This window comes from Bos grunniens, chromosome 15 (assembly GCF_055505025.1).
Source record: "Bos grunniens cultivar Pamir isolate PY7600 chromosome 15, Bosgru_T2T1.0, whole genome shotgun sequence".
In the NCBI taxonomy this organism is placed as follows: domain Eukaryota; kingdom Metazoa; phylum Chordata; class Mammalia; order Artiodactyla; family Bovidae; genus Bos; species Bos grunniens.
The window spans coordinates 78,559,875-78,575,926 of NC_141179.1; the positions used below are offsets into that span (position 1 = coordinate 78,559,875).

The 16,052-nt window shown below is 40.1% G+C and overlaps 3 protein-coding genes across 5 annotated transcripts in view; all 3 read left to right on the forward strand.

Annotated features, from left to right (window-relative positions):
- The window catches only part of LOC147358569 (olfactory receptor 4C45-like), a 105,057-nt gene that overhangs the window by 24,907 nt on the left and 64,098 nt on the right, over positions 1-16,052 (forward strand). The window lies entirely within an intron of this gene.
- Positions 1-16,052, forward strand: part of LOC147358572 (olfactory receptor 4B1-like) — a 64,392-nt gene that overhangs the window by 24,900 nt on the left and 23,440 nt on the right. The window lies entirely within an intron of this gene.
- The window catches only part of LOC147358571 (olfactory receptor 4X2-like), a 48,164-nt gene that overhangs the window by 24,900 nt on the left and 7,212 nt on the right, over positions 1-16,052 (forward strand). Inside the window, exon 2 of one of the 2 annotated variants that reach the window (XM_086341702.1) lies at positions 8,124-9,761. The exons of the other annotated variant lie outside the window; for it this stretch is intronic. Coding sequence (XP_086197828.1) covers positions 8,124-9,091 — 968 coding nt within the window. The 3' untranslated portion in view covers positions 9,092-9,761. Of the gene's footprint in view, positions 1-8,123; positions 9,762-16,052 lie in introns of those variants that run through there. 2 annotated transcript variants of the gene reach the window in all.

A 16,052-nucleotide genomic window follows, 5' to 3' on the forward strand; every position in this document is an offset into this window, starting at 1 on the left:
TATACAGCCATGACGTACTCCTTTTCCTATTTGGAACCAGTCTCTTGTTCCATGTCCAGTTCTAACTCTTGCTTCCTGACCTGCATACAGATTTCTCAAGAGGCAGGTCAGGTGCTCTGGTATTCCCATCTCTTTCAGAATTTTCCAGAGTTTATTGTGATCCGCACAATCAAAGGCTTTGGCATAGTCAATAAAGCAGAAGTAGATGTTTTTCTGGAACTCTCTTGCTTTTTCCATGATCCAGCGGATGTTAGCAATTTGATCTCTGGTTCCTCTGCCTTTTCTAAAACTAGCTTGAACATGTGGAAGTTCATGGTTCACATATTGCTGAAGCCTGGCTTGGAGAATTTTGAGCATTACTTTACTAGCATGGGAGATGAGTGCAATTATGTGGTAGTTTGAGCATTCTTTGGCATTGCCTTTCTATGGGACTGGAAGTCCCTATCACAAGAACTGTTCAACATACACAAATCAATCAATGTGATACACTTCATCAACAAAAGAAAAGATAAAAACCACATGATCATTCATTAGATACAGTGAAGCATCTGATAAAATTCAACATCCATTTATGTAAAAGCTCTCACCAAAGTGGGTATATAGGGAGCATATCAAAATATAATAAAAGCTATTTACAACAAACCCTCAGCCAACATAGTACTCAGTGGTGAAAAACTGAGTCTTCCTGTTAAAATCTGGAAAAAGACAAGGATGAGCACTCTCACCACTTGTTCCACATTGTATTGGAGGTCCTGGTTACAGTCATTAAACAAACAAACAAAAAAATGGAATATTACTCAGCCATTAAAAAGAATACATTTGAATCAGTTCTAGTGAGGTGGATGAAACTGGAGCCTATTATACAGAGTGAAGTAAGCCAGAAAGAAAACCACCAATACAGTATACTAACACATGTATATGGAATTTAGAAAAATGGTAACAATAACCCTATATGCGAGACAGAAAAAGAGACACAGATGTAAAGAACAGACTTTTGGACTCTGTGGGAGAAGTCGAGAATGGGATGATTTGAGAGAGTAGCATTGAAACATGTATATTATCATATGTGAAACAGATCGCCAGTCCAGGTTCGATGCATGAGACAGGGTGCTCGGGACTGGTGCACTGGGATGACCCTGAGGGATGGGATGGGGAGGGAGGTGGGAGGGGGGTTCAGGATGGGGAACACATGTACACTTATGGCTGATTCATATCAATGTATGGCAAAAACCGCCACAATATTGTAAAGAATTAGCCTCCAACGAAAATAAAAAAATAAAAAAATAAAAAAAGAAAGTTATCCAAATTGGAAAGGAAGAGGTAAAACTGTCATTATATGCATATGACATGACACTCTGTGTAGAAAACCCTTAAAACTCCACAGAAAAACCATTAGAACTTACAAATGAATTCAGCAAGTCAGCATATAAAAGAATACAGGAATCTATTGCATTTCTTTAGATGAACAATGAAATATCAGAAAGAGAAAGTAAAAAAACAATCCCTGTTAAAATTGCATAAAAAAAATCATAGGAGAAAACTCGACCAAGTAGGTGAAAGACTTATATGCTGAGAACTATAAAACACTGATAAAGGAAATTGAAGATGATTTAAAGAAATGAAAAGATATCCCATGCTCCTGGGTTAGAAGAATTAATATTGTTAAAATGGCCATATCACCCAGAGCAATCTACAGATTTAATGTGATCCCTGTCCAATACATGACATTTTTCATGGGACTGAACATATGGAAGTCCCCTGCTTTCATTGTATTATTGTTGATTTTCCCCATTAGTATTAGCTTAACATATAGGATTGGCCAGAAAATTAGTGTGAGTTTTTCTATAAAATCTTTTGGAATGAACTTTTTGCCCAACAAAATATTTAGGTGCTTCAGTGTTAGTTGCATATATATTTACAAACACTACACCTTTTTGATGAATTGACTACTTTATTATTATCTAATGACCGTCATCTCCTATTCCAGTTTTTGTCCTAAAGTCTCCTTTGTCTGATATAAATATACAGCTATTCTGCCCTCTTTTGGTTTCCATTTGCATGAGCATTTTTTTTCCACCCCTTTACTCTTGAGTGTGGTGGTGGTTTAGTCACTAAATCATGTCCGACTCTTGTGACTCCATGGACAGTAGCCTGCCAGGCTCCTCTGTCCATGGGATTCTCCAGGCAAGAATACTGGAGTGGGTTGCTATTTCCTTCTCCAGGAGATCTTCCCAACCCAAGGATTGAACCCAGGTCTCCTGCATTGCAGGCAGATTCTTTACCAACTGAGCTACGAGGGAAGCCCTTCTCTTGGGTGTAGATTTTCCTAAATCTATTGTGTAACAGCATATAACTGAGTGTTCTTTTTATTTTTTTAAATCCTTCCAGCAACTCTGTGCCTTTTGATTGGAGAATTCAATCCACTTATCCTTACAGCAGTCATTGAAATGTAAAGAATTACTATTGCCATTTGATTGTTTTCTGGCTGTTTTCTAGTTGATTTTTTGATTCTTTTGCTGACTACATTTTTGAATTGGTAACTTTGCGTGGTGTTGTGCTCTGATTTCCTTGCCTTTATTCTTTTTGAATCTACTGTAGGTTTTGCTTGTGGTTACCATGAAGCTTACGTGAAACAGCAACACAGTATGTCGATGGCAGCTTAATTCAGTTGCATACAACAACTCTACCCTCTTACGTCTCCTTTAATGTCTTTAATGTTGTAATATGCCTCTTTTTATATTGCATATTCTTTCACAAACTACAGTAGTTGTGGTTATTTTTGATACTCATGTCTTTTAACCTTTATACTAGAGTTAAGCGGTTACACACCATTTGTTACAGTATTAGATTTTCAGAAATTGACTATACATTTTCTTTATTCAGTGTGTTATATATTTTTCATATATTTTCATGTTCTACCTAATGTTTTTTACTTTAGCCAAACAAACTGTCCGTATTTCTTGTAAGATAGGTGGAATTGAGTTTTTTTAGCTATTTGTCTGAGAAAGTCTTTTTTTCCTTTATTACTGAGTGATAACTTTTCTGGATAGAGTATTCTGTGTTGGAAAAATTTTTTTTTTTTTGTTCAATAATTTCAGAATATCAATTCATTTTCTACAGGCCTCTAAGATTTTGGCTGAGAAATCTTTTGATAATCTCATGGAGGTCCTTTTCAGGCTTCAAACTTCTTTCCTCTTGCTGCTTTTAGGATTCACTCGTGACTTTTACAATTTTATTATAATGTGTCTTGAGAAGGTAATTTTGGATTGGCATAATGAGTTTTGTCTGCCTCTTGCCCCATACACCTGTGGATGAGACTCTTCTCAAGTTCCTTGGCATATGGAGCTGGATCCCAGATGTCCCATAGATGGACTTCTTCATGGGTAGATGCCAAATATTTATTGTTAAATGAAGGGAGGAGACAAAAGTGAGGGTGTCTTAAGCCACCATGATGCTGCTGTCACTCTATATTTTCAGGCATTTGAGGCAGTTCAGTCCTTCTGTTTTAAGGCTCCTTTGGCCAGTTTTGCTTAATAGTTTTTGCTTACCAGGCACAGTACTTGGCACAATATAGCTGCTTAATAAATATTTGTTACATAGATATTGTCTGTAACATAACACCTCTCCTATTTTTTATGCTAAATATGCTTATATGGTTGACTCTTGAAACACGTGGATTTGAACTATGCAGGGCCACTTATATGAGGATTATTTCTAATAAGTATATTGAAAAATTTTTGGAGATTTGTGACAGTTTGAAAAACTTTAGAGGAACCATGTAGCATAGAAATACCTTGAAAATTATGAAAAAGTTAGGTATGTCATTAGTAAAATACACATGAATAGATATGAATCTACTTTACCATTTGCTACAATTAAATATATACAAATCCATCACAAGCAGTGAAAATTTGTCAAGAATATGCACATTTAATATTAATATTAAATATTGGAAGCTTTTATGTAATTATTTGCTAATCTTCTTCCTAGTGCTTTTTTTCAATATAGAGAATAATGATTAATTAGGGTTTGCATTCTCAAAGTGATTGCATTAAAATCTTTAAAACAATCCTAAAATATATCATTATAATTTTCTCCTTAATTATTAGTTGAAATTTCTCATCTTGTTTCAGCTTTAATTTTACTCAAGACTGCATTAATGACATTCATGAATAGCACTGGTGTAGAGTACATTGATTCTGCAAAGTGCCATTATGGCATTGGTAAAACATTTTGTTGCAGAGACAAAGCAGATTAATAAACTCATATGCAATCAAAGTCCAGTTTTAATAAACACCAATTCAGATTTTTGTTTCCTCTTTAGCAGGGTATCTGAATAGCAATAGTATTGTGATTTGGCTCAGATAAGCTATGCAGTAGAGGCTATCCTGTGCATTATAGGATGTTTCTTAGCATCTCTGGCCTCTGTCCACTAGATGCTAATAACACCTCCTCCCCCGCAGGTTGGTTCAATGAAAAATGTGTCCAGATATTGCCATATATACTCTTGAAGGCAAAAACTGCTCACGGTTGAGATCTACTCTTCTGTACCCTCATCCACACCAAAGGCCAGTAGAAGTGCTATCTCAGTTTACTGACACCACCCATACCAGACCACCTGATCTGCCTCTTGAGAAATCTGTATGCAGGTCAGGAAGCAACAGTTAGAACTGGACGTGGAACAACAGACTGGTTCCAAATAGGAAAAGGAGTATGTCAAGGCTGTATATTGTCACCCTGCTTATTTAACTTCTATGCAGAGTACATCATGATAATCGCTGGACTGGAAGAAACACAAGCTGGAATCAAGATTGCCAGGAGAAATATCTATAACCTCAGATATGCAGATGACACCACCCTTATGGCAGAAAGTGAAGAGGAACTCAAAAGCCTCTTGACGAAAGTGAAAGAGGAGAGTGAAAAAGTTGGCTTAAAGCTCAACATTCAGAAAATGAAGATCATGGCATCCAGTCCCATCACTTCATGGGAAATAGATGGGGAAACAGTGGAAACAGTGTCAGACTTTATTTTTCTGGGCTCCAAAATCACTGCAGATGGTGACTGCAGCCACGAAATTAAAAGATGCTTACTCCTTGGAGGGAAAGTTATGACCAACCTAGATAGCATATTGAAAAGCAGAGACATTACTTTGCCAACAAAGGTCCGTCTAGTCAAGGCTATGGTTTTTCCTGTGGTCATGTATGGATGTGAGAGTTGGACTGTGCTCAGTTGGACTGAGCGCTGAAGGATTGATGCTTTTGAACTGTGGTGTTGGAGAAGACTCTTGAGAGTCCCTTGGACGGCAAGGAGATCCAACCAGTCCATTCTGAAGGAGATCAGCCCTGGGATTTCTTTGGAAGGAATGACACTAAAGCTGAAACTCCAGTACTTTGGCCACGTCATGCGAAGTGTTGACTCATTGGAAAAGACTCTGATGCTGGGAGGGATTGGGGGTAGGAGGAGAAGGGGACGACAGAGGATGAGATGGCTGGATGGCATCACTGACTCGATGGATGTGAGTCTGGGTGAACTCCGGGAGTTGGTGATGGACAGGGAGGCCTGGTGTGCTGTGATTCATGGGGTTGCACAGAGTCGGACACGACTGAGCGACTGAACTGAACGGAACCCATATTCCTTGGACCCATCCTTTGAACGGTGTCATTTCATGTAAAGTCAAATATCTGAGTTCATGATAAGAGCTGGATCTAACTGACCTATAAACAGCATGGAGCCCCATAGCCTAAGTACCCTGTGAACACTGGGTGAAATTAATTTACCATTCCCTATTGATTTCTGGAGTTATGTTACCTACGAGGAAGTTTGAGATGTTAGTATCCAGGTCCTGCTTCCCATGAGGTAGGTGCCTGATTAGGAAGGGGCCAGGCATGGGTCTCTGGGGACCAATCTTCTCTCACTTGATCACCATACCTTCCTCCCTGGTATCTCTCAGCTACGTGAACTCAGGCTGAGTCACCAGGATTCTTATATCTCTAGGGAACACAAGGGAGGCAAGTTTACTGTGCTCTTGTTTTAAATCAGCAGAGTGGACCTTCTGGCTTAGTCTCAACCTTCCCAAGCCTGAGGCTGCAGAGGAGCGGATTCTCCATCTGGTGAATCCTGAGATGTATGAGCTCTCTTTGGTCGCTTGGCCTTAATGGTTTTAGACTGAATAACTGGGAAACTGCATCTCTAGGGGATGTTCTTGGGGTATTATTTGCCTCTCTCTGGTCAGAACAGAAAAAAGAATTGTGGTGAGACAATAAACACTGGGGTGAGTTTTATTTTGTGAGCATGTGATGGTTGCCATTTCACTTTGAAAGCAAAGGGAATATTGTAAGACATCCATGGCATTTTACAAAGTGCTCCACATTGATCTGGTCTCTGCCTGAGGCAAGCACTGTGCTAGACACAGGACACAGGGATGGAGAATACGTGGTGTTAATCTTTTATTCTTTCAACATTTAATGAACATTTACAATGTACCAAATACTGTGCTCAGAAGCTAGGAAAGATCTGTATTTCCTGCTTATTCTATGCATATTCACTGAGTACTATATTGTGATGGATATTCATTTGGCACCAGAGATGGAGTGTTGAGCAGCTTATAATCTCTGCCCCAATAAATTCACAATTTAGTGGAGCAGATGATCACAGAACACAGTTATAAGTCAGTGTGTAAAATGCTGTGATTTCAAAATGTCTTGAGAGAGGAGGGATCACTGACTGTAAGGGTCTATAGATTGGGAAATGGATTTCCTATGTCTGAGAAGTTTCCAAGGCAGCACAGTACATGAATACTTAACTTCTTCTGGGATGGGCTAGGAGGGAGATATATGGCATCTGATTGTGAGGTAGGTTTTATCTCCATGGAACAGTGTGGGTTTGAGTCTCTGAGAGGGTAACTAACTTTCTAGATTAGTTACCACCCGTAGTAATTGGAATGTGAACCTAGGAGTCCAGCAGTGGTTTCTTGGTTTCTAGGAGTGATTTGGTAAAATTCTCAAAAGATCTGAGGGTTTAGTGATGGTCTCTGCAGTCATAAACTCTATTGGTGATTTCCTTATAGCGGTGACTTGTGATAGTCCATAATCATCTGTTGCCAGTATTCAAGGATGGATGCTTTGTGGTGTGAGTGGATGTCACATGGCTCCTGGTCTCAGGTACCCTGGAGTCCACCTATAGAAGGGACCATGTTGATGCAGTTTGATCTCAGTCACCTTGACCACATCCAGCATGGGTGAAGATAGTCTGCTAACCAATCAATGCACAATCGTGGCGATGTTTTGAGGTGTTGGAAGGCCTGCCTTCTTATAAGGATGTGTCATAGTCGGCATTTTGGGTGGAGAGTGGTTTGTACTTCTGTTGCCACTGAGGGACAGAAGCCAGAAAGAAGTGAAGGTACCTGTAAAGAGAAGAATTGTGAATTGATTGAGCTGGAACTTTTGCAAGGAACTAGGTCACCTGGTGACCGAATGTAGAAGCAGATAATTAGGTGAAGAAGCAGAAATAAGAGACCGTGCTGAATGTCCAGGGAAATTTCTTCTGAAGACCCTAAAGGGTATATGGGAAGGTGAGACTCCTATTCTGAAAAGCAGAAAGGGAGAGGAGCAAAAGGAAGTAGGATGAAGGAAATCTGCAGGCGAAAGACAGAAGCATTCAGTGGCAATAGAGACAGTTACTATGGACACAGTAATGCTGTACCTGCTGCCCTACGTCATCCAGTGAGGCAATCAGTCTCCTAATAGACTTCTCCTAGTTCAGCCTCTAGTCCACTAGTCCAATTTCTGCATACCAAGTGATTCTGCCTTTGGGTCCACTAACATTTTTGATGATTACTCATTGTCTGTTGAGCAAACCCCAAAGTCCATAATAGTCCTTTGTGAATTGGTACTAGATCCTGTCTCCAACTTTATGGTTGCTATTCTTCACTTTACTCCAGCCTCGCTCAAATTTCTATAGTTTGCACTTCCTCCACGGCTTCCTTGCAGTGTTCTTCCCTTCTTTTCTAAATAACTAAATCCTACTTATCATTCAGTACCCAGCTCACAAGCTTCTCACACTTAAAACAGATTGTTATGTAAATTTCCCACTTAATGTAGGAGTCCTGTTTCCTGTCATTTCAGATCACCCTTCCAAATTCCTGCCTCCTGGTGGCTGCATCATGGCTAAAACACACAATGTGACAGAATTCATTTTCCTGGGACTTTCTTCCAATCCAGAGGTGCAGAAAGTCTGCTTTGTGATGTTTCTGCTCCTGTACACAGCCATTGTGCTGGGGAATCTCCTCATTGTCCTCACTGTCATGAGCAGCAGAAGCCTTGGCTCCCCCATGTACTTCTTCCTTAGCTACCTGTCCTTTGTTGAGATCTGCTACGCCTCGACGACAGTCCCCAAACTCATCTCAGATCTGCTGGCTGAGAGGAAAGCCATATCTCTGTGGGGCTGCATGTCACAGTTTTTCTTTATCCACTTGTTTGGTGGCACTGAGGCTTTCTTGCTTACTGTGATGGCCTATGACCGCTACGTGGCCATCTGCAAGCCCCTCAGCTACACCACCATCATGAGCTGGCAAGCGTGTGCCTTCCTGGTGGGAGCAGCATGGGTGGGGGCCTTTGTGCATTCCTTGGTTGATAGCCTTCTTGTCTTCCGCTTGCCCTTCTGTGGCCCCAATGTGATCGACCACTATTTCTGTGATGTGCTTCCCCTGCTCAAACTTGCCTGCTCTGACACCGTCCTCATTGGTCTTCTGATCGTTGCTAACGGGGGGACCCTGTCTGTGATCAGCTTTGTGGTCCTCTTAGCCTCCTATGTGGTCATCTTGCTCCATCTGAGGACTCGGAGCTCCGCGGGGCGGTGCAAGGCCCTGTCCACCTGTGGGGCCCACGTCACTGTGGTCACCTTGTTCTTTGGGCCCTGCATCTTCATCTATCTGAGACCTTCTACCACGCTGTCTGTGGACAAGACGGTGGCTGTGTTCTACACGGTGATCACCCCACTGCTTAACCCTGTCATCTACTCCCTGAGAAATGCTGAAGTGAAGAAGGCCATGAAGAGGCTGTGGGTCAGAGCAATGAAACTAGAAGAGAGGTAGAGGCTGAGCTTGCTGTCTTGGTATTAACATCCATCACCACAAATAGTTACATATATTATATATATATTACATATATATGTAATTATATATATATATATATATATATTTTTTTTTTTTTTTAACCTTGTGAGAATCCATTTTCCCCCCCCAGTCCAGCTGTGTTGCTTGTGGCATCTTAATTTCCTGAGCAGGAATGGAGACTGCATCCTCATCATTGAAACCATGTAGTCCTGACCATGAGACTGTCAGGGAATTCCTCTTCTTTTTTAAAAATCCATCCAGCAAGTCTGTGCCTTTTGATTGGAGAATTCAATCTATTTATCCTTAAAATAATCATTGAAATGTAAAGCCTTACTGTTTCCATTTGATGAAATACTTTCTGGCTGTTTTGTGGTTAATTTTTAATACTCTTGTTACCTACATTTGTGAATTGGTGACTTTGCATGGCGTTATCCTCTTATTTCCTTATCTTTATTTCTTGTGAATCTACTGTAGATTTGCCTTGTGGTTATTATGATGCTTACATAAAAGACAACAAACTAGTCTACCTTATGTTGTTAGCAACTTAATTCAATTGCATACAAACACTTTACCCTCTTATAGCTCCTAAATGTCTTCAATATTACAACATGCCTCTTTTTATATTGTGTGTTCTTTCATAAATTATAGTAGCTATACCATAGTTAAGTGGTTAACACATCTATTACAGTATTAGATTTTCAGAATATGACTATACATTTGCTTTATTTTATGTGTTGAATAGTTTCCATATATTTTCATGTTACTAGTCACTATCTTTTTTTTATTTTACCATAAGGAACTTTTGACACTTCTTGTAAGGTATGTCTGGTGATATTGAATTATCCTAGGTGTTTATCTATGAAAATTTTTTTCTTCTTTATTTCTGAATGATAACTTTTCTGGATAGAGTATTCTGGGTTGGCATGTTTTTTTTTTTCCCAATAATTTGAGAATATCTTTTCATTCCGTTCAAGCCTGCAAGATTTCTGCTATGAAATCTGCTGATAATCTAATGGAGGTTTCTTTGCTGGCTTCAAACTTCTCTTCTCTCTCTGCTTTGAAGATTATCCCTTTGTGTTTGATTTTTACAGTTTTGTTATAATATGTATTGAGAAGGTCATTTTGGATTGATATAATGAATAATTTATTACTTTCATGACTTGAATGCCCAAATCTCTCTCCAGGTTTGGAGAGTCTTCTGTAATTTCTTCAAATAAGCTGTCTGACCCCTTCTCTTTTTCTTTGGAATGACAATGATATTGATTTTTTTTTTTTTTTTGATGGTCTCTTATAGGTAACATTTCTTCACCTTTTAATTTTTTTCTGTTCAGCATTGGATATTCCAATGTTTCTATTCTGTGTCTGGGCTTCCCTGGTGGCTCAGATGGCAAATAATTCACCTGCAATGAGGGAGGTGTGGGTTTGAACCCTGGATTGGGAAGGTCCCCTGGAGGAGGGAATGGCAACCCACTCCAGTATTCTTGCCTGGAGAATCCCCATTAACAAAGGATCCTGGCTATGGGATCACAAAGAGTTGGACATGACTGAGCAACTAAACACATTCTGTATATACTGATTTTTTTTTCTAGGTCTACTCTGTTCTTGATGCTCTGTATTGCATTTTCTATCTATTGAATTCTTCAGAAATTCAGCTCCAGAATTTCTGTTTAGTTCTTTTGTATGATCACTAATTTTGTTAATTGTCTCATTTTGATCATGTATTGTTTGCCTGATTTCATTGGATTGTCTTGCTATGATTTCTTGAAACTCAGTGAATTTCCTTAAAGGAAATTTTGAATTATCTATTATCTATCTAAATTGTAGATCTCCACATCTTTGGGTTTGGTTACAGGAAGATTACTGCAATCTTTTGGTGTTGTCTTGTTTCCTTGATATTTTATGTTCCTGGGAATTTTGCATTGTTCTTCTTGCATTTGATTTAACTGCCACTTGCTCTGTTATTTACCAATTGCTTTAGGATAAAATATCTTTCATCAGTCTTGCTACTGATTCTAAGATGTTATAGATTCTAAGGCTTTCTCATACTTTGTATAGATGTACCAGCTCTAAACCTCTTGCTTCCTTTGTGGCATAATTCTTAAGATTATTTGTATTCTTTTGAGCTTACACTGTGTCAATGGAACTGTCTCTCTCCTTTTCCCCTGGATACAGTGCACAGTACAGGTTTATGCCCACACACCTGGTGCTATTTCTACATGTCCGCCTATCTGTTAGAACCTGATCTTGCTGTTGCTCTTGGGAGTATGCATTGGGAGTTGGCTGCAGAAGAGGGGAAGGTGGGAGCTTGCATGCAGTGTGCTGGGGATGCCAGTGGTTTAGCTGGCTGTTCCTGGATGAGATTTGCTCCATGACTTGTGAACAATCTTCCTGATGGAATCTAGAATTCAATCAGTATGAGCTTGTTGTTCAGTCACTAAGCTGTATCCAACTCTTTGTGACCCCATGGACTGTAGCACACCCGACTTCCCTGTCCTTTATTATCTCCCAGAGTTCACTCAAATTCATGTCCATTGAGTTGGTGATGCCATCCAACCATCTCATCCTCTGTCACCCGCTTCTTTGGTCTTCAATCTTTCCCAACATCCAGGTCTTTTAAATGAGTCAGTTCTTTGCATCACGTGGCCAAAGTATTGGAGCTTCAGCTTCAGCATCAGTCCCTCCAATGAATATTCAGGACTGATTTCCTTTAGGATTGACTGGTTTGATCTCCTTGCTGTCCAAGGACACTTAAGAGTCTTCTCCAACACCACAATTCAAAAGCATCAATTCTTCATTGCTCAGCCTTCTTTCTGGTCCATCTATCACATCTGTGTATTACTACTAGAAAAAACCATAGCTTTGACTATATGCACCTTTGCCAGCAAAGTGATGTTTTGCTTTTTAATATGCTATCTAGGTATGTCATAGCTTTTCTCCCAAGGTTTAAGTGTCTTTTAATTTCATGGCTGGAGTCACCATCTGCTGTGATTTTGAAGCTCAAGAAAATTAAGTCTGTCACGGTTTCCATTGTTTCCTCATCTATTTGCCAAGAAGTGATGGGACCGGATGCCATGATCTTCGTTTTTTGAATATTGAGTTTTAAACCAGCTTTTTCTCTCTCCTTTTTCACCTCCATCAAGAGACTCTTTACTTATAGTGGTATCATTTGTATATCTGAGGTTGTTGATGTTTCTCCTAGCTATCTTGATTCCAGCTTGTGATTCATTCAGCCTGGCATTTTGCATGATGTACTCTGCATATAAATTAAATAAGCGGGGTGAACTTAAGTCTGTTTAATAAATTCAAGAATCCAAAATTCCTCACCACCCATCTGCTTCCTCCTTCCCTCCCTATCTGTGCTAATCATGAAACCCCCCATACAATTCTCTGGAAGCTGTGAGGGTGAAACGAGCCTTCTCAGCAGCATCCTGCAGAGCTGGTGAAGTCATATGTTCACTCACCAGCTCTCCTTTTCTCCCGTGGGAAAATCACAGGCAACCAAGGTCAGCCCTAAGTTGTGCCCCTTTGGGGGAGGAGTGATGCCCGCAAAGTCAAGATGTTCATTCTTCACACCCTAGTGCATCCAAAGGTATATATATATATGTGTGTGTGTGTGTGTGTGTGTGTGATACACGTATATTGCTTCAATGGAGTGTGAAAGTTCCATTGAAAAGTCTCACCTCCACAAAGATTCTCTCATATGTAGGTGAAATCCCCAGTTAGTGTTCCCACTGGCCCTCCCATGACAGGGCCAAGAGGGGCCAGAACTCATTCACAGTCTCCTGTAGGCCACACGGCTGGTCCTGACATCTGCCTGCTTCTTGCCCCATACACCTGTGGGTGAGGTTCTTGGTGAGTTCCTTGGCGTATGGAGCTGGATCCCACATTTCCCATAGAGGCACTTTTGCTCATGGGTGGATACCAAGTGTTTACTGTTAAAGGGAGGGGGCGGAACTGAGCGCATCCTATGCCAGCGTGATGCTGCCGTCACTCTCCATTTTCAGGCATTTGAGGCAATTAAATTCTTCCTTTTTGAAGCTTCTTTGGCCTCTGTTGCTTAATAGTTTTTGTTTGCCAGGTACAGTACCTGGTATGATGTAGCTGCTCAATAAGTACTTGTTACATAGATGTTGTCTGTAACATAGCATCTCTATTATTCTTTATGCTAAATATGCTTACATGATTGATCCTTGAACAATATGGATTTGGACTGTGCAGGGTCACTTATCTGAGGATACTTTCCAATAAATATGTTGAAAAATTTCTCGAGGTTTGTGACAATTTGAAACAGCTGGTAGATGAACCACAGAGCACAGAAATATCTAAAAAATTAAGAAAAAGCTCAAATTAAGAAATTAAGAAAAAAACATGTAGATATTAGCCTACTTTGCTATTTACTGCAAATAATACACACAAATCCATTATAAACTGCTAAATTTGTCAATACTTAATATTACTTAAATATTGGAAACTTTTATGTAATTATTTGCTTATCTTTTTTTAATGTTTTTTTTTTTTTTTTTTTGTGAAATGAAGTGAAAGTCACTCAGTTGTGTCCGATTCTCTGTGACCTCATGGACTGTCCTCTGTCCATGGTATTCTCCAGGCAAGAATACTGGAATGGGTTGCTATTTCCTTCTCCAAGTGTTTTTTTTTTTTTTTTTTTCAGTTTTGCCAAGAAAATGCACTGGTCATAGCAAACACCCTCTTCCAACAATACACATGGACATCATCAGATGATCAACACCAAAATCAGATTGATTATATTCTTTGCAGCCAAAGATGGAGAAGCTCTATACAGTCAACAAAAACAGGACCAGGAGCTGACTATGGCTCAGATCATGAACTCCTTATTGCCAAATTCAGAGTGAAATTGAAGAAAATAGGGAAAACATAATAGACCATTCAGGTATGACCTTAATCAAATCCCTTATGATTATACAGTGGAAGTGAGAAATAGATTTAAGGGCCTAGATCTGATAGATAGAGTGCCTGATGAACTATGGACTGAGGTTCGTGACATTGTACAGGAGACAGGGATCAAGACCATCCCCATGGAAAAGAAATGCAAAAAAGCAAGATGACTGTCTGGGGAGGCCTTACAAATAGCTGTGAAAAGAAGAGATGCAAAAAGCAAAGGAGAAAAGGAAAGATATAAGCATCTGAATGTAGAGTTCCAAAGAATAGCAAGGAAAGATAAGAAAGCCTTCCTCAGCGATCAATGCAAAGAAATAGAGGAAAACAACAGAATGGGAAAGACTAGAGATCTCTTCAAGAAAATTAGAGATACCAAGGGAACATTTCATGCAAAGATGGGCTCGATAAAGGACAGAAATGGTATGGACCTAACAGAAGCAGAAGATATTAAGAAGAGGTGGCAAGAATACACAGAAGAACTGTACAAAAAAGATCTTCATGACCCAGATAATCATGATGGTGTGATCACTCATCTAGAGCCAGACATCCTGGAATGTGAAGTCCAGTGGGCCTTAGAAAGCATCACTATGAACAAAGCTAGTGGAGGTGATGGAATTCCAGTTAAGCTATTTCAAATCCTGAAAGATGATGCTGTGAAAGTGCTGCACTCAATATGCCAGAAAATTTGGAAACCTCAGCAGTGGCCACAGGACTGGAAAAGGTCAGTTTTCATTCCAATCCCAAAGAAAGGCAATGCCAAAGAATGCTCAAACTACCGTACAGTTGCACTCATCTCACATGCTAGTAAAGTAATGCTCAAAATTCTCCAAGCCAGGCTTCAGAAATACGTGAACCTTGAACTTCATGATGTTCAAGCTGGTTTTAGAAAAGGCAGAGGAACCAGAGATCAAATAGCCAACATCCACAGGATCATCGAAAAAGCAAGAGAGTTCCAGAAAACCATCTATTTCTGCTTTATTGACTATGCCAAAACCTTTGACTGTGTGGATCACAATAAACTGTGGAAAATTCTGACAGAGATGGGAATACCAGACCACCTGACCTGCCTCTTGAGAAATCTGTATGCAGATGAGGAAGCAACAGTTAGAACTGGACATGGAACAACAGACTGATTCCAAATAGGAAAAGGAGTACGTCAAGGCTGTATATTGTTCACCCTGCTTATTTAACTTATATGCAGAGTACATCATGAGAATCACTGGACTGGAAGAAGCACAAGCTGGAATCAAGATTGCTTGGAGAAATATCAATAAGCTCAGATATGCAGATGACACCACCCTTATGGCAGAAAGTGAAGAGGAACTAAAAAGCCTCTTGAGGAAAGTGAAAAAGTTGGCTTAAAGCTCAACATCCAGAAAACAAAGATCATGGCATCTGGTCCCATCACTTCATGGGAAATAGATGGGGAAACAGTGGAAACAGTGTCAGACTTTATTTTTCTGGGCTCCAAAATCACTGCAGATGGTGACTGCAGCCATGAAATTAAAAGACGCTTACTCCTTGGAAGGAAGGTTATGACCAATCTAGATAGCATATTCAAAAGCAAGACATTACTTTGCTAACAAAGGTCCGTCTAGTCAAGGCTATGGTTTTTCCTGTGGTCATGTTTGGATGTGAGAGTTGGACTGTGAAGAAGGCTGAGTGCTGAAGAATTGATGCTTTTGAACTGTGGTGTTGGAGAAGACTCTTGAGAGTCCCTTGGACCACAAGGAGATCCAACCAGTCCATTCTGAAGGAGATCAGCCCTGGGATTTCTTTGGAAGGAATGACACTAAAGCTGAAACTCCAGTACTTTGGCCACCTCATGCCAAGAGTTGACTCATTGGAAAAGACTCTGATGCTGTGAGGGATTGGGGGCAGGAGGAGAAGGGGATGACAGAGGATGAGATGGCTGGATGGCATCACTGACTCGATGGACATGAGTCTGAGTGAACTCCGGGAGTTGGTGATGGACAGAGAAGCCTGGTGTGCTGCGATTCATGGGGTCGCAAAGAGTCAGACA